This window comes from Cyanistes caeruleus, chromosome 21, assembly GCF_971803275.1.
Source record: "Cyanistes caeruleus chromosome 21, bCyaCae1.hap1.1, whole genome shotgun sequence".
Lineage (NCBI taxonomy): Eukaryota > Metazoa > Chordata > Aves > Passeriformes > Paridae > Cyanistes > Cyanistes caeruleus.
This window is the reverse complement of record NC_141721.1, coordinates 2,356,650-2,374,584: the sequence shown is the minus strand read 5'-3', so window position 1 is coordinate 2,374,584 and position 17,935 is coordinate 2,356,650. Positions and strand designations below refer to the sequence as shown.

At 45.0% G+C, this 17,935-nt stretch overlaps 2 protein-coding genes and 1 long non-coding RNA gene across 13 annotated transcripts in view; 2 read left to right on the top strand and 1 right to left on the bottom strand.

Moving 5' to 3' along the window:
• Positions 1-1,521: 1,521 nt before the first annotated feature.
• Positions 1,522-8,492, bottom strand: RFC2 (replication factor C subunit 2). 2 transcript variants are annotated; one of them, XM_086858938.1, is made up of 11 exons: positions 8,305-8,492; positions 7,161-7,230; positions 6,302-6,343; positions 5,801-5,907; positions 5,244-5,345; positions 4,466-4,566; positions 3,628-3,785; positions 3,214-3,279; positions 2,763-2,843; positions 2,353-2,466; positions 1,522-1,729 (listed from the first exon to the last, which is right to left on the bottom strand). In XM_086858938.1, exons 1-11 carry the CDS (start codon positions 8,418-8,420, stop codon positions 1,619-1,621), a joined length of 1,068 nt encoding a protein of 355 aa, XP_086715064.1. In that variant the 5' UTR covers positions 8,421-8,492; the 3' UTR covers positions 1,522-1,618. The 2 variants fall into 2 exon arrangements, with proteins under 2 accessions (XP_086715064.1, XP_023794864.2); XM_023939096.2 differs by lacking the exon at positions 8,305-8,492 and adding an exon at positions 7,313-8,177.
• On the top strand, positions 8,232-13,808 carry LOC111937660 (uncharacterized). 2 transcript variants are annotated; one of them, XR_002868703.2, is made up of 3 exons: positions 8,232-8,685; positions 10,721-10,834; positions 11,948-13,808. It is a non-coding gene; the product is annotated as an uncharacterized LOC111937660 (long non-coding RNA). The 2 variants fall into 2 exon arrangements; XR_015278355.1 differs by having other exon boundaries at positions 8,243-8,685; positions 8,905-10,834.
• A 463-nt stretch (positions 13,809-14,271) lies between these two features.
• Positions 14,272-17,935, top strand: part of CLIP2 (CAP-Gly domain containing linker protein 2) — a 62,507-nt gene continuing 58,843 nt past the window's right edge. For 2 of the 9 annotated variants that reach the window (XM_086858927.1, XM_086858923.1), the window contains exons 1-2: positions 14,272-14,414; positions 16,396-16,534. The gene's annotated coding sequence lies outside the window, so the exon portion shown is untranslated. Of the gene's footprint in view, positions 14,415-16,123; positions 16,535-16,557; positions 17,071-17,215; positions 17,320-17,935 lie in introns of those variants that run through there. The other 7 variants (XM_023939086.2, XM_086858925.1, XM_086858922.1 and 4 more) reach the window with 7 other exon arrangements.

Here is a 17,935-nt window from a genome sequence, read left to right as displayed (position 1 = left end):
TGCTTTTCTCACTGGAATTGTGCCTGTACCTCACAGGGCTGTGAGACTGTTGGGATTCATCCTCAGCACCTGAAGAAGCTTCCATTTTCCACAAAGTGCTGCAGTCTGGGGATTGCTCACTGCAAGGGTTCTGAGTGATGTCTGGTGATGTTACCCACTGGTGATTCATCTCCCAACCAAGGGAGCCATTCATGATTAGGAGATTAGCAGCAGTGACAGATCCTTGGCTCACAGCAACAGCTCCAGCTGGAGACCTCCCAGAAAGTTCTAGGCACTAGGTCAGTGCATGGTCAGAACATGAAAATACAAGATTTACTGCTCTCCTGACTAAGCAGGGAGGCAGATTACACCAGCTAGATTTTCTTGTACAAGGTTTCTCCATTGCCAAAGCCTGAGTTTGAAAGTTGTGGAGCCAAAGCAGGCAGGGCAGAGCTGAATGTGGAGAATCTTCCCTTCACTTACTGAGCAAATCCCCCTTTGCAGCTCCCCAGAGCAGCCAGCTGTAATGAGGGGTAAATCCTTAGCTTTGTAAAGCTTCTGGACCACTTCTCAGCCAGTCATCTCATTACACTGGAAAGTATCCAGGGACTGTTCCAGGAACTCCCATCAATGTTTGTTATTAGTCTTGCTCACCTCACGTTTTTTCCTTGTAGTGAGTACAGATGTGTGTGTTCACTGACTTGCTGTCCTTTCAGGACTGGCTTTAGGTGTGCAAAGATTTCTGGTGCTCAACCAGAATTGCTAGACACTGTGTTGTTTGAACCTAATGCAAGGAGACTTACATCTCCCCTGGGTCCACCTCTCTCTCTTCACATTAGGTAGGTAGTCAAGTGAGAAATTCACTTCCTGTTTTCAATTTAAGATGCTTCAGAAAAGTGGTTCTGGCTGGTGCAGCTCTGAAAATGGAGCTGGGGAATCTGTGCTAAGTGCTGGAGAGCAGCAGCTCTGCACTCAGAGGGGGAACAAATGCCTTTGGAGAGCAGGAGGTGCTGGTGGCCTCTGGGATCAATTCTAGTCCTCTTCTTAGGAAAAGTGAGTGTGATTATGTCCCCACAGAGCTAGAAAGGATTAGCCCAGAGGAGAGTCTGCTCCAAACTGGAGCTGTGAAATGCAGCTACGGAATACAGCTGAGAAGAAACTCTTTGAAACCAGGTAGGAACAGGAACCGTGACTCTCCATATTCCTCACCTTTCCTCTGGCACCTCCACTGTGGACAGGCACATCCCCCAGCTCATTTGGCAGGCTGAAAACTGCCATTACCTAACCTGGACAAGCCTCAATTTTAACTTCAGTAAATGCTGTATTTTGTGCAAAAAAATTTCCATCTTGGTAAGATCACTCATGACCAGGCTTGAAGTATAATCCCTAACAACATTTTCCATTTTTGTATCTCTTGCTTAGACCCCAATACCATGGACAAAAGCAGTTTTGCCGAGTACACTTAAGGACAGACCTTAATTGCTCTGGGTTGTCACAGTCCTCTTTTCTATTCTGGTTATAAAACACATACAATTTCGTGGATTAAAGTAAATTTTAGAGCTTTATTGGTCTAAATAAAAAAGTATGAAACATTTTTGCAGCAAAACCTGGTTTCCTCCCAGCAGGCTTGAGGAGGTGCCTAACTGGCTGCAGGGGCTGCAGTCTTCTGGCACAGCCGGGCCAGCAGCCCAGCCATTTGTAAAAGGGAGTTCACACCTTCTGCTATCTTCATGTGAGTGTACCCAATTTCCTGGTGACAGAGACATTGTCAAGTGCTCTGTTTACTCTTCCAGTCTGTATATTTTATGAATGACTAAACAGAACATATCCCTTACTGCTAAAAGACCAGCTTTGAGTCACTCGTACCTCAGAGAATGTAACAACTAAAATGCCGTGTTTTTAAAATCAAAGCCTGTATTCCCCCACTTTCTTTATAAGAAACAAGGTGCCTGCATATGAGGATAGGTTTCAAATAGGAAGAGTGATTCTGGATCACCAGCTTACTGTTTGTCAACTCTCTGTTAATTTAATTTAATATTTTACTATCTATTGGACTAGAATCAAGTATGGACTTGAAAAACATTTTCAAGGAGTTATTTGAGGCTTTGCTATAACTAATAAATTCAGCATGACATCTGCTTTTAATTTGAGCTGATCACTAAAGTGACTTTTGGCACTTCTGTGGATGTTGAGATGCTAAACTTCAAGTGACTTCTCACTGACAAACCAATGGTGCAGTGGGAAAGAAAGCAACAATGAGTCAAGAAGCACTTTCTTTGTGCTAATATACAACAAATTTTATGGAAACCCCTGAGGCTTCCCCCGATCACATCCTCTTCAAAAGGTCCCATCAGGAGCTGAGTTAGTACTAACCTTGATAAACTCCAGTTTCAGATATTCTGGCATTTGAAAGGTCTTACACACACGGAAGATATTGCCAATGACATCTTCTGGAGAGTATCCAAGGCGCCACAGGTGGGCAAGAATCTGTGCAGGCAAGAATAATCCCCCATTTATCTGCCAGGTGAGTCAAGGAGATGCACTTTTGGAACAGCTGTATTTTAATTTAATTACAATTGTTGAAATTGTAGGTACTATTTATTAGCTGATTTAACCTCAAGCATCTATCAATTAATTTCATTGCAACTTCCTTTCTTTTTGCCCCAAAGTGATTTAGTTTATCAACTCATCTACGTGGTATTGCCCTTATCTTAACAACACACAATGTAAATTTTGTAGATAAATAATGCCTGTCAATACTGACACAAGACATGAAAACCAACCTTGTATGCTTCATCAATATTTGCATTTATGCAGTGTTGTATCATTTCCTTCACTAGCAGAGGATGAGGCTCATCACATACCTGTATCCAAGAGAAATATTACACTTAAAATATCAGAAGACTTTGCATTAAACTTCAGGTATTTTCACCAAGCTTTTATGAAGGACTGAATCAGAAATATTCCATAATACAGTCTAAATTTTAAGTAATCTGACTTATCACTAAAATTTCCCAGCAGTTATTGGGTTTGTGTGCTTTGAGAGAGCTGCAAAGGTCTCACAACTCTCCCATGAGCCATTAGGGATGTCTTCTTCAGAAGGCACATGGCCTACTCTAACTGCTACGTACACAGGGCTGTCTGCAAACCAGCAGAAAGGCTTATGTGAGCAATGGAATCTCACACAGCCATAGGGCTAAACTCCTGACAAAACTGTCTTCAGCTGTTACTGACCTTAAAGACATTCTCACTGTTTATAAAGCCAAATCCAGAGTATGTGGACTGTAAGTTGTTCAATGCCTGTGAAAGAAAAAAATAAGACCTTATTTATTTTCTGAAGTGCTCTACTTCTCACTCCCCTCTTCAGGAAATGATGCCAAATAAGCAGTTTGCCATTAAACAACAGAAAAAAAATCACAAATTTATGCTGACTTTATTTCCTCCCACAAATTTGGTATCCACTTCCCACCAACTCACTTTTATGGAGCATTTTAAACCCTCACAAAACCAAATAGTTTAGTTACTCATGGGCTACAAGTTAAATCCTCCTTTGCTTTACATCTCCAGAGAGAAATCCTTGAGAGCTGCAATTCAGAAGTTTTTTTGCTTTAAATAGAAGCCTTTGTTTCATTGTCTTTCTCCTTTTACCTGTCTCATATCACCTTGGGCTGTGAAAATAATGGCTTCTAGTCCATCATCTGTATATGGCACATCCTCTTTCTCAACAATTTTCAGTAGCCTGGCAAGTATTTGTGCATCTGTCAGCTTGGTGTAACGCAGCACTGCACAGCGAGACTGAATAGGTTCTGAGGACAGAGATGTGTAATTAGCTTCTCTCTCTTTTTCTCAAAAAACCCCACAACCAAACACATGTCTTCATTTCAGCTTCCAACAATTCTTATGTCCTTTAAAGAAAAAGGACATGTAAGCTCCAAGCTGAGCTCAGCCTCTCCTTAAGCACATACAATTGATACAGTCTTTCCTTTGAGCCCAGATTTGCTACTGGAGTAGCACATATCCCAGATATGTGGAAATATATACAAAGCTCAGCTTCCTCTGTTCTCCTGGATTTCTGAATATAGATGTTTATCATGTTATTTTTTCAAGAGAAGTCTGCAATGTGTTCACCTATAGGTAAACTTAAGATTATGATTCAGAAAGGACAAAAAGTGTTCAATACCCAGTAAAAAATGTATCAAACATCCTAAACTGTAGCAGAGTTGGATGCAGATTTAGCCCAAAGCACGAGAAATCCGCTTCTGCAGTCACATACAGCACTATCCATCAAAAACGGCTCTCAGAGGGCTCCCTGACTACACAAATAAACTCTTTTTATCAGCTGAAGTACAGGTGGCTTGATTTTTCAGAAGTACACTAAACTTTCGTGCAACAAGCTGGATCAAGGTATTTCTGGAAACTGCCTTGGAAGTTAGCCAAGAGCATGGAGAACACATGATATGAACACCCAGGAAATAGCAGCACTTACCTATGATTTTGTCAGAGGCATTGCACGCCAGTGCGAAGCGTGTTGTTTTGGAATAAATTTCCATTGTCCTTCTCAATGCTTGCTGTGCTCCATCTGTCATGCTAAGGGAAACAAGGAGTTAGGAGAGGTTTTTCCCTTCACCCACTCATAGGTGCAGCTTAAGAACTATTTTCATATAAGCTTCAGAGTTCACTGATATTAAGCTTTGTAATATTCTGGTTTAATAAACTAAGCAGCTTTTTCTAGTCACGTGAACAAACCACTGAGTAGTCACTGAGACCTCCATAACATGCAAAGTGACATCCATGACATGCAAAATGAAATCATTAATCTGAAGAACACTGCTAAGAATATGGAGGAGGAGAATGTCCCATTTTCACCCAGCAAAATTCTCTACGTGGGCCAAACTCTTTCCAAAGAGAAGGAATCTCTTTCCAGAGAGAAGGAAGAGAAACCAAAATGGTTTGGGTTGGAAGGGACCTTAAAGTTCATCCAGTTCCAACCCCCTGGACGTTTCCAGGGATGAGGCATCTTTCCAGTGAACTGCTCTGTTTCATATCCAGAGCATTCCATGTCACTATTCAGCATCTATTTTGAAGCAATGATCTCTTCCTGCTGTGAGTACTCTCATAAGATCACTGTTCAATCCATATTCATTTCCTAACAAATTATTTTGAACAGCTTGATAGAAACACTCAATACTGTCCAAGAGCTCTACAGACAGGAGAGATGCAGCACATTTCACACAGTAGCTGAGGTCAAGAAAAAATCAACATACCTGTCTGCTTCATCAAGGATGATTATTTTATGCCGACCTTTTGGAAGTGTGACCTTTTGCTGGGCAAACATTTTGATTTTGTTTCTTACAACATCAATGCCTCTGGAACGATAATTCAATTGATTCATGGTAAGTTGGGTGAAAATACAAAAGAGATTTTTTTTTTTCAGCAGCCATAGCAGCTTAAATGCTCCTGGTTCTACTGCTTGTTTGTTTGTTCCTGTCCCTTCAGCTGTTTCAACACAGCTGCTGTGGAACCATGCTTTAAGCCAGACTGTCCAGCTGATTTGGACTCAAACACCAACAATCCTTGGTTTTGGGGGTTTTGAAGAAAATAATTTAACAGTAGCAATATAAATATACACAAAGCCAATAACCTTACTTGCAGTACCACCACAAAATGACTTAGGATTGGCACAAGGAAAGGGTAATAAATAAACAAAGGCAGAAACATTTAAGATTAAGCTTTACTATAGCATTAAGCCTATCAAACTGGCCTGAGCTTAATGGAAATTTGTTTCTTCATTAAAAATTTGGTAAGGTTTATTCATTCTCACCTGTCATTTGAGGCATTCAGCTCCAGAACAGCATCCTTTAATGCAGGACCAAGCAGAGCACGAGCCAAACACAGGATACTGGTGGTTTTACCTGTTCCTGGAGGGCCCTAAAAATGTGACAATGCAACAACTGCTGGTAAGTTTAATGCAATTTTCTGAGCTGTGCTCTCTACAAATCTCCTCAGTCATGAAAAAAGGCTGCAACAGAGGAACTGCAGAGAAAACATCAGCCTGGAAGCTGTGCCTGAGCTCAGCATCCCGCCCTAACAGAGGAGATATGCTGCAGGGCCAAGCACAGGATGCGTTTCAGCAGGCACCTGAGGTAGATTTAAACTTGTTTCCCTGTGTATTCTGCCAAGAACATTGCTCCAAGACCACACAACCAACATTTCCCTCACCAGTACACTCAGGCACAAAGCTGATCTGTACTGGGAGGCCACCCTGGCTAGATTTCAAAGCCGGGACCAGCACTGAAATACAGCACAACACAGCAATACTCACAGCAATTATAATATTTGGTACATTCCCCTCTTTTGCAAAGACCTAAGAAAGAATGATAATAAGAAATTATATAAGAAAATAACATGAACAAATAGTTTCAATTATGTTCTATTTTAATCATGAGAAACAAGCTTCTTTTTTTCCCCCTCCTATTTTCATTTTTTGAACCTTGCTGCTTTTGTATGTTTGGTTTGTTTCAATTGAACTGGTAGAAATCAGGCCCTAGAATAATATGGAAATATTTAAAAACACTTAATTCCACAGGTCTTTAGTACTCTTGCCTTTCCTTTGCATCTGTTTTAATTATATACTTGCTAGTATAATATTTCTGTTAACAAATACTGTGTTCACAGATTAATTTGTCATAGAATTATAGAATCCTGGAATAGTTAGAATTGGAAGGGACCTTAAAGCCCATTTCATTCCAACCCCCTGCCATGGCAGGGACACCTTCAACTACACCAGGTTGCTCCAAGCTGCATCCAACATCAACTTGACCACTTTCAGGGAAGAATTGATATGGCAAACATTTCTTTTCAAAACAACCCATTATATTTTTTTCTGTTGTTATACAAATCATATTTATTAATTGAAACAGTATTATTATAACAGCTACAAATTCTCTAAACTGTATCAAATGATCAGTTTAAACATCTCAATTGAAGAAGGCATATTTCCTTACACACCACTCAAATATCATGTAAAACCCGTAATTTTTAAAGTAAATTAGGAAGCTTTCTTCCACATACTCAAGTACAGATGTAAAAAGACAAGAGTGTTTTTACTAGCCTGTAGATCTATGCAGAAGATCTATGTTTTTTGCGATAACCTGCAAAAAGATACAGGGACAGCTACACACCTCCAACCTGCTCACAGTATCTTCATTTCCAACTATTTCGGACAGTTTCACAGGTCTGTATTTTTCCACCCTGTAAGAGTAAAACTCCACATATTTCACTGCATCTAATAACACTTTAATAGTGCTTTAGAGTGACGGACAAGGAGGATTACTTTAAGGGACAAAGATGGCTAGACATATCTTCGGTGCAGGTGCTGCAGGGTGTCTGTCACTGCTTAGCACAGCATTCCACAACACTGATCATTGTCTCAGAGAATCCCAGAATGGTTTGGCTTGGAAAGGACCTTAAAAGCCATCGTATTTGTCCTTGCCATGGGCAGGGACACGTTCCACTGGACCAGGTAGCTCCAGGTCCAACCTGGCCTCGAACACTTCCAAGGATGGGGCAGCCACAGCTTCTCTGGGCAGCCTGTGCCAGGGGTGTACCACCCTGAAGGGTTTTATTTCCATTATAAATATAAATAAAGCAAAAGGAGGGAAAAACTGCTCAACTCAAACAGGAATTCGGTGCCTCAGCCTGAGGGGAGAAGCCACCCTGTGTGTTCCATGGTCAACACAGCGCAGGGCTGACTCTCTCTGTGTTACAAAGGAAAACAATGGGGTTTTCTTCACTATTGATTTCTGGAAGTGTCCAAGGCCAGGTTGGACGGGGCTTGGAGCAACCTGGCCTAGTGGAAGGTGTCCCTGCCCGTGGCAGGAGGCTGGAACGAGATGGGCTTTAAGATCCCTTCCAACCCAAACCATTCTGTGATTCCTGCCTTCCCAGCCCCGCCAACAGACGGGGCAGGGCACAGGGCGCGGGCAGTCCCGGTTCCGAGCCAGACTGAGCTCCTGCACCCCGGCGGGCATCGGGGGAGAGCCGTGAGCACCCGAGTGTGGCCCTAGCCATCTCCGGCCGCCACGATCCCCTCAGCCGCCACGATCCCCTCAGCCGCCACGATCCCCTCAGCCGCCACGATCCCCTCAGCCGCCACAACCCCCGCCTTCCCGCCAGCAGCGCCCCGCCCTCACCCCATTGGCTATGCCGCACATAGTCCCGCCTCCCTGCCCGCTCTGCACCAATCACCGCGCGCCCCGCCCCGCTCCTCATGGAGTCATGGCGGCTCAGGGCGGCCGCGCTGCCTCGCCCGCTGCCCCTGCTCACCAGGGCAGCTCGTAGTGGCTGCTGCCGCCGGGCGCGGCCCCCGCGGGGTCGGTGGCTCCCCGCTTCTCGCCTGCTGACGGCCCGGCCTTTTCGTCCTCCGCCACATCCACCTCCATGGCGGCGCAGCTGGTGCTCCCGTCTCCCCGTCGCCGCCGCCGTGAGGGGAGGGAGGGCCGCGTTGCGGGCCCGCCTTTGGCGGGGCGGAGGCAGCCGGGGGTTGCGCTCTGCAGCCGGGCACCGGTTCCTGTGGATGATCCGTGAGGCGGGGAGGCGGCAGGCCAGGCCCAGGCTGGGCTGGGCTGTGCCGGGGAAGGACTGTTCGGTGAGGGGAGGCCGCTCGCAGCTTGGCTCGTTGGCCTTGGACTCATCTGTTTCGATTTGGTGGGATTCCTACCATTCTGTGTGTTAAGATAATAGCAACAATCACGCGTTAAATAAACCACTTTGTTATTTTTTAAAACTTCTTTTATCTACCTCTATTCCCTCCCCCCCATAAAATGAAAACAATAGAAGATGCATTGCAAAATACTGTAAGCAGTTTCGTTATAGACGGGAGGGATAATTCTGGCTCTATTTATTGAACACATATAATATATACAGGTTCTCCCGGGAGGCTCTGGCTGCACTGTTGCTGGAAGTGTTCAAGGGCAGGTCGGATGGGATTGGAGCAATCTTGACTACAGGAAAGTGTCCCCATGGCAGGGGGTGGCATGAAAAAGCTTTTAAGATTCTTTCCAACTCAAACCATTCTGAGATTCTATGATTCTAAATGGTTTTTTTTCCAGGTTAAATAAAGGTTGCTCTTCCACCTAAGTCAAGACTCTTCTTTTTTTTTTTTTTTCATTTTGAAAATCAGTACTCATTTTCAGCCTCAGTAGTTACTGGGGCCTTAGTACATCTTTCAGCTCTGTTTATGCTCCACATAATTAATGACATTTGTGTTAGCTCAGTGCACAGAGCATCTGTCCTTCAGTCTGAGCCCTGTTTCCTTGGGAAGTGTTTCTAATTTAAGATTGGTGTGAGGCAGGAACTCAGAATTGACCATATTTGCAGCTCAGTGTGAGCAGTGACGCTCCTGAGGGAGAAACTTCCTCTTACTCATCACAACATTTGTATTCCAGTGTTACTGTCAGTGCCTGTTATTGGTATTTTGAGGCTGACATATCAGCATTTGCCTTCAGCCTGTAAAACTGGTTCTGCCTATGGCCTGACAATGATGTTATTAATATATCATCAATATAATATTAATATATCGATAACAGCTGTAGTGGCTCCTAATGGTTGTAGGATAACTGTTATGTTAGGGTAAAATTGGAAGTGTTCTGTACCCTTCACTTGCCTGTCAGAATGAACATCAACAGTGCATTAACCACCTCTGTTGGAGGTAAAGACAATTATAAAATTATAAAAAGACAATTATAAAAACAATTATATGGCATATGAGGATGAGAGTTGGCTTTTTTTTTTTTTTTTTGGTGTTCAGACTGTTCCTGTAATGCTCAATCTCACTCTTTTACTCTTGTTTTTAGATTTAATTTTCTGCAGTGCTCATCAGAACCCAACAAGAGACAGTGAAATACTGTTGGTCATAGCAGCCTGTCAGCGCAGCACCCTGGATATGCTTTGATTTCCTGCCAAATTAAACAATAGTTCTGCTCTTAGGAAGTACCAGCTTCTAGATAAGATATTTTCCTGGCTAGCATTAATTCTACCACTCTATGTGTAGAATTCCTGGTGATAAGCACTCAAAGGACAATAAGAAAGGCAAATGATAAGAATCGTTGCAGAGAGCCTGATGACAGATTTTGTGATATGTTTCTGCTAACAGTTGAAATGAAGTGGTTTTGAGCATAGTCTCCTACAGAGCTGCAGCCCCAGCATAGGCAGGAGCTTCTCACAGTGGTTTATCAAACACAAAACAAATATTTGTTGAAGGCACAGTGTTGATAGGGATATGTGGCAGGTGAACAGGCAAATGTGAGCTTAGTTTTAAAACTCATAATGTCCCAAAATCCAAATCGTTCTTATTGTAGCCCAACAGTTGAGATCACAGGATACATCCAGAGTTAAATGAATTCCAAATTCAATGCTGAAATAGCAGAACTTTTGATGTGCCATCAGCAATGCCTAAATACACGTGTATGCAGATGTACTGTGTTATCCTGAGAGGAGAATACTCCTGAATTTAAGATTATTCTTTCAGACCTTTCTCCCTCACACCCCAAAAGATGTACAGAAAAGCTTACTAAGTACTTGTAATCAGTAGAGAGCACAGAGAAAGGCTTTTTGCTAATGGTTTATTCAGCAATGGGAGTGATCCTCTTCAGTGTTCAAGGTTGTTTTGCTATTGGGTTAAATCTGTGAGTTCAGCTTACTCTTACTGTTTGGGCTAACACTCATGCATGTTGTCTTGCAGCTCTAGAAGGTCAAAACCTTAAATTGCACTATTAAGAGAAGTGCAGAGCTCCTTGGGCTGTCCATCGCTGCCTCCACTGCTGCTGTTAAAGCTTCAGCTCTTTCCCAGCCACAGGTAGGTGACAGAGCACAGAGGACCTCGCTGCCAGGGACGTGTGGAGTCTGCAGTGCCCTCTCTGCACTCTCTCCCTTTCACACAGCTAGGCTGGAGAGAGTGGAATCAATTCTCAGGCTACCAACCGTTCTATCTTGTGGTCACTGGGGCTGAAAGCAGAGAGCAGAGCCAGAACAAATAGTGGGAGTGAAAGCAATGATGGGGCTGTTAGAAGGGAGGCTGGGCTGGAGCTTCATGAAATAGGGCATCATTGTATGAGGAGGTTTCCTGGGCCTGACATGTCTGAACCCAAGACTGACAGGGGCCCTGATTCCTGCAGAGCTGCTGTGCTTGAGCTCTAGAGCAAAATGGGATAATGCTGTCAGTACATGCAGGTATCAACTTAGCATTCTGTCCATTCTTTGTGTGTTTATCCATGCAATGGCCCTGGGGTTACAGTTGTGCTGAGCTCATTTTATGGGTACCCTTTAAAATTTCTTGCTAAGTGTTATGGCAAAAGTCCCACATTTTCTCTTCACCAGCACACAGCCATGTTCCTGTTCATTTCCCCACCCACTGCCTCATCCTTACTCTTGTGCATCTCCAAGAACTGCAGAGCAACAGCAGCTCACCAGCACACTTTGGGTAAATACATGACACCTGCCCACTGTTACCTGAGCACTTTCATTTGCAGCATCTCATTGTTTTTTACATTTTCATTAAGTATCTTTAAAGCTTTTTTTTTTCATGCTGCCACACAGAATTTTAAGCAGCATGTCACCAACATCTGCAGTTAGAAAATTCATAGTGCTGGGAAGTGAGACAAGGCCCAGGTCATGGTGACAGAGCAGCTGGAAAGATCAAGTTCAGCCTCTTGCTACTGGCAGACTCTAAAGTTGCATATATTTACAATTCTTTTCTATAAGCATCTGAAAATATTTAAAAGAATGGGTTTTAAGTGCCGTTTTAAGCCAGAGAAGTTTTATTAATGATTTTTGTGCATGTGTTGAGGCATTTACATTAGGTTACAAGAAAAGGATGCAGCAGCAGTGACTAGCCAGTCCTACTCTCCTTCCCTTTGGATGCTTAAGACTGAAAATGTGACTGAAATTTCCTTTCTTTTTCTTCTTTTAGCACATAATAGAGAGCAACGAGTGTCCAGCCCAAGTCCAGCTGCGTGGTTACAGCTTTAGTCAGTAGAGGGAGTATGGACACCTGGGTTAAAGCTGCACAGGTCACCCATGACATCCAAGAGATTTCATATTTCAGCTGAATGAACAGATGTGTTCACAGATATTATTTCGTCTCTCTTTGACTCATTTACTTCATCTGTAAAGAGGGGCTTCATCTTCACACAAAAGACTGACTATAATCTACTGTCTGAACATCCACTTGCCTTTGGGCTCATGGGCAGGAAACAGGCTTTGTGTTTGTGAAAATGGCATATTTCTTCCATCATGCAACGTGATCCATCTTATTGTTTTGTATTTGTGTGGCGTGCTGTCCCACATTCCTTGGAATCATTGCTACTGCAGCAAGGTAGTTTACTTGAAAATGTAGAACAACAGGAACTAGACTGTGCTAATGATTAAATTATACTGATGGTTGGAGTTTAAGTAACAGCTAATGCACTAATTTCAGTATAGGAAATATACTAAAAAAAGCAACAAGAGCTCCTCTTGATCTTCATAATTAATGAGAACTGCCATGATCCTTCAACATATTTCTACCCACACTTCCTTTTATGTTAAGAAATATACAGGAACTCAGAGAAGTCAGCTGGTAGAAAGCCTTTCACAAAGCACTTTCCAGCACACTGCACAAGCCACGTGTGCTCCCCTAAAGTCTCCTGGAGCCAGATCTTGCCCATGTTGAATCCTGGCCAACAGTCTCATTTCTTCCAGTGAAACAGAACAAAGTGAGGCCTTCAGACAAGAGTGTACCCAACACACACATCTGAGCTATGTGTACCCAAATAAGCACCATCAGCTGTGCTGAGTGTTTCTGGAAGGGAAATGAGTGGGATTCTCATCATTTAACTTTAAATATCTCATTTGGCTAGTTCTTAAATATCTCTTTAATTTATGGAGGGAAGGGAGCATTGTTGGAGAGCAATTAATCCATTTTAGGTGTCTGCAGTAGGATGAGGGGAATTCTACCCCAGTGCCTGTTCCTCTGCACTCATTATAGAGAAAGCCTAGACATTTGGCTTGGATATAAATGTCAGAAGATGAGAGGTTTCTCTCACCTATCTAAATACAACAGAATCTGCTAGATATTAGAGGCTCTGTGGTGGCTCTGTGTCAGATAACAAATGCCTGAAAACATGTCTGCACTTGGCTGAATCATTGCAACCATGCAAGATCTTAATTTTAATTTAAAGACTGTTTATAAGAAGTTTCTGAACTTTAGTCTTGGCCTAGAATGAGTAAGGCCTAAAGCAGCCACTGATCCTCAAGATAAGGTCTTTCAGCAGCTCTGTAATCAAAGGAAAAAAACAGCTTTTCTTTAGATCACTGCTTTAATCTTGTTCCTCCCACCAATGCTGGAATTTTGTTTTCTGCCCCCAGATGCAGAAGGCTCTTTATAGTGTCAGCCTGAGTGAACAGTAAGAGCTCACGCTGTCATTGCGGCTGCACCTTTGAGGCACTGGAAATCTCACATTACTGAAAGCTGACACTAATGAAGCTGTGCAATATTTTCAAATATAACTCCTGCCACCACTCAGTTCCCACAGTATGTAGGCAGGGATTTCTAGGCCTGTGGTAGGGAAAAGAAAGAAGGGATTCAATTCTGAAGCCCTTGTTGGCATTTGGGGTCTTGCCCCTTCACCTGGCCTTTATGTGAGCTGTCATCTTTAAAAGGTTGCTGCCTTTGGGGACCAAGTGAGGGACTGGGACATTAGGGTGGGTAACTTACTGGTATGTGAGAAGTTGAGTGTCTCAGCTCTTTGCAGAGAGCTCCTGATGCTGAATAAAATGGAATGGTACTTAAACATTTTGTCTGTCTTTATTTAAATACTATAGATAACAGCAAAACACAAAATGATTCTCTTTTTCTTTCCCTAGATGCAGGCATGAGTATTCCCTTGGTTTTTACATTACATTGTCTGTGTAATGCTTCTGTCAGAATAATTTAAAATAAAACAGCAGTGGAGATTTTTAGAGATCCCAACAGGTAATGCAAATACTTGTCAAATCACAGTAATGGATCAGTCAGGGGGAGACAGTTTTGCCTGTCTGTGAGAAGCCACTTTTCAAAACAAGATCTATATAATCTCACAGAAAACAAGAGGGTAGTAGAGAGTATTATCAGGTAAATGTGATAGCCCAGAGATGTCAGAGATCACATACCAGCTCTCCACACATAATGGCTTAATTAAAGTCATTATTCTGCTCACCTGTGTAAAATTAACAAGTCCTTACATCTTTATAGGCCGAAACTTTAGTGTCTCCTGTGTTCTCCTATGTCTGGGATATCAGTGTAGGGTTCTCTGCCTGCACACAAGCCCCTGGGAATAAATAAATGGTTTTTGGGAGTAGTAGCATCTGTGGGATGATGGCATTTCAACATTTATAGTCATCCTGAAGCTTTGTGACAAGTAGGTACAACAAAAGCTGAGGCATAGCTTTGTAGGAGAGCACTTGCTAGAAGACACAAATTGAAGTCTACAGGCACTTCAACCACCTCACTGCCAGACCCCTGTCCCTGGATGAGCTTTCTTGCTCTCCCTGGAAATTCCCCTGAGAAAGTTTAATCAGAGAGGCAGATTTGTCAAAAGGATTTAAAGAAATAACTATAAGAGCTGTGAACTTTTGTCTACCTTCATCATATTGAAGCCAGTGGGCTTTATTCTCCTCCCAGACCTGCTGTGTGTACCACAGATTATTGGCAGGCAAAATATAATGCCAGACCTGCTGACCTTCTTTGTGATCATGTAGACACAGGGCTGTAATTTAAACATTTATGTGGAAGTTATTTGTACTAAGAACAAATTAGTGTATATAAGATTAAGCATAAAATTGTACAATTGATCAAAAATGAAATTTAACTTCTAAGCAATTCCTGATTTGAAATCCTACCCTGAAGCACCTAAAAATATTAAAGAGGATTTTTTTTTTTCAGAACAGCTTGAAATTTACACTCCTCCTTACCAAATGCATGTCTGCATGTAATGCTTCTTGTTAGTCTCACAAAGAGAGGTCTCCATTATTGCTCTACCCCCATTTGGATAAGGAAAGAGACTTGGACCAAAGGATTGGGACTGACTGAGATGGCAAATCAGGGGTGGAGGTGGATGGAGAAGCGAGAAGTTTTGTTGGAGTCCAAACCTGATTCAATAGGCACCTTCTTCTCATCTAGCTCTTCTCCTGGTGCCATACTGTCTCCCTAGGCAACTACAGATTAGAGAGGAGACAAAATTTCTTGTATACTCAGAACTGCAAAGCAATGACTTGAACTTGGATGCAGGAAAATGTCAGGGAAATACAGTGAACTAGCAGTTGAAGCAGAGGCGTTGAAGTCAGGTGCTTCAGGTTCTATTTTTGGTTTGGACCAGCCATTTCACTTCTGCCTTTGGCTTCCCCTTTGCAAGATGAAAAATGAGGATGCCTACAGCTGCCTCCTGGATCATCTTGCTGAAGGACTGTCAAATCTCATATTCTGGATGATGCTCCATTAACCTCAGCTCTATTCTTCTCTGCTTTGGTGCCTGCACCTCCTTCATTTCTATCTCCCCTCTGCTTTTTTGGTCCCCTGCAGGCAAAACAGAGCAGCATCACAGCAGCAAATCTGGGGATTGCTGCTGAGTGGGAGCCTCCTCTGTTTCTTTGTACCCTGGGGCCTTCAGCATAGCATCTGATGTGCAAATTATCCTGGGCTACCCCTTGATGTGGGGTAGTAAAGTACACAGAGTTATAGCTCCTGTGCAAAGCACTCCCACTCCTGTCTAAATTCGGGATGCAGTTTCAGGGCACAGGCACTAGACAGGTGCTAGAACATGTACAGAGAAGGGCAGCAGAGCTGGAAAGGGTCTAGAGCACAAATCTGATGAGGAGTGGCTGAGGGAGCTGGGGAAAAGGAGGTTCAGGAGGGACCTTCTCACATCCCACAACTCCTTGACAGGAGTGTGCAGCCAGGTGGAGGTCAGGCCCTGCTCCCAGGGAATAAGGGACAGGAAAAGAGAAAACAGCCTCAAGTAGCACCAGGGGAGGTTTGGAATTGATATCATAGAAAATTTCCTCATCAAAAGGGCAGTGGTGGAGTCACAATCTCTGGAGGGATTTAACAGATGTGTAGAATTAACACCATGAGTTAGTGGTGGCCTAGTCAGTGCTGGGGGAATGGTTGTACTCGATGAGCTCAAAGGGGTTTTCCAACCTAAATGATTTTATGTCCCTGCTCCTTTGTATGTCGGTGCAATGTCACCCCAGGCATGGCTCTGGCAGGGAACAGCAGGAAGCGATAAAGGACAAGTGATGATCACCACCTCAGCCCGGCCACCATCGCTTGGAGTTGTCAAGTTCTCTTTGCTGCGTTCCCTGTTAAATCCCGGCTATTCAGGGGTCTCTTCTTTTTTACAGGAAGCACCGCCAGCTTTTCCTGCCCTTCCTTCCCTTCTTGTATCAGTCAAAATCTCTACTACCTAAATTCAGGTGTGCCTAGAGAGCTCCTCCTTCCCAATGCCGCGGAGAGGGAGGCGGCGGCTCCAGCGAGAGAAAGGTGATCCATCTCCCCTTTATTTCGGGTTTTAGGGCAGGAGCGCTCGGGGCTGCCAGGAGGAAGCTCCGCGCTGCCTTTCCACCCTCCCACCCGACTTCGGGAGGCGCCAGGGCCCGGCAACCAGCAGGATTTCGGCCCGGCCCCTTTGTTCGCGTGGGCCCGGCCGTGAGCCGGGAGGGAGCGGCGGTGGCGGCCCCGCATCCTCCTCCGCCCCCGCCGCTCCGAGCCGCCGCCCAGATCCCTCCCTCCTCCCGGCTCCCCGCTCCCTCCTCCCGGCTCCCCGCTCCCTCCTCCCGGCTCCCCGCTCCCTCCTCCCGGCTCCCCGCTCCCTCCTCCCGGCTCCCCGCTCCCTCCTCCGGCTCTCGGCTCGGCCGCGCAGGGAGTGGCAGGGCGGCTGCCGGCCGGGGTGGCATCCTGCGCTGGCACCGAGCCCCCTGTCCCGCTCCGCCGGGCAGCCCCAGGGTAAGGGGGACAGCGGGAGGGACGGCAGCGCCCGGCCGGCCCACGCCGCAACAAAGGAGGGATGAATGGAGAAGGTGCGGGAGGAGCCCGGGCAAGCGGGGATGCGCCGCTCGGTACCGATGGGAGGCTCGGCATTGTCCTTGGGGCTGGGAAAGGCACCGAGCATCCTCGGCGGGCCGGCATCCCGGCTGGATCCCTGGGCTGGGCAGCAGCGGCGGCGGGAGGGGCTCGGGGGGTGCGGGCAGGGTGCGGGGTGCGCTCCCCGCCGCTCCTGGGTCACGGAGAACGCGCGCTGGCAGCGGCCCGATGCCATGGAGACGGAGGTGGGTGTCAGCATCCATGTCTCGGTGCCGAGCGAGTTTTGGGGTTTGAAATGGGGAGGAAAATTGCCTTTTGTCTTTGGGAAGCTTGGCTGCTTGCTGGGCTCAGTGTCCTCGCTCGGTTTTTCTCGTTTAATGATCCAGATCTCGACATTAACCGCATCCTGCAGGATCTGATGGGGGTTTTTTGTCTGTTGCAAGATGTGCTTCTGGGGAAGGCCCAGGCTGAGCTGCTGGCATTGGCGTAGCGCTCAGGTTATGAGCAGCCAGGCAGCAGATGCAGGAGGGCTCTGCCCTTGCATCTCCTGACACGAGACAGCAAAGGGTGTTTGGGGCAGCATCCAGGGCATGAGGATGAGTTGTTATCTCCACAGGATCCAGGCAGGCTGCAGCGGCGTTTTGGAAGCGCTGGGAGACAAAGCACTGTGTCAGCACCGAGTGTTATTTGCTGCTCTGTTGAGCATCACTCTCACAGGCCTACAGACCTTGTCTCAGAAACTCATCCTGCTGGAAAAGATGTCAAGTTTTACCACTCCATCCATTACTGCTGGCTGGAAGTGTTTCCTTGAGGCTGACTTGCAGCTCAGGAACTGGTCTGCATGTGGACAGAGATATATTT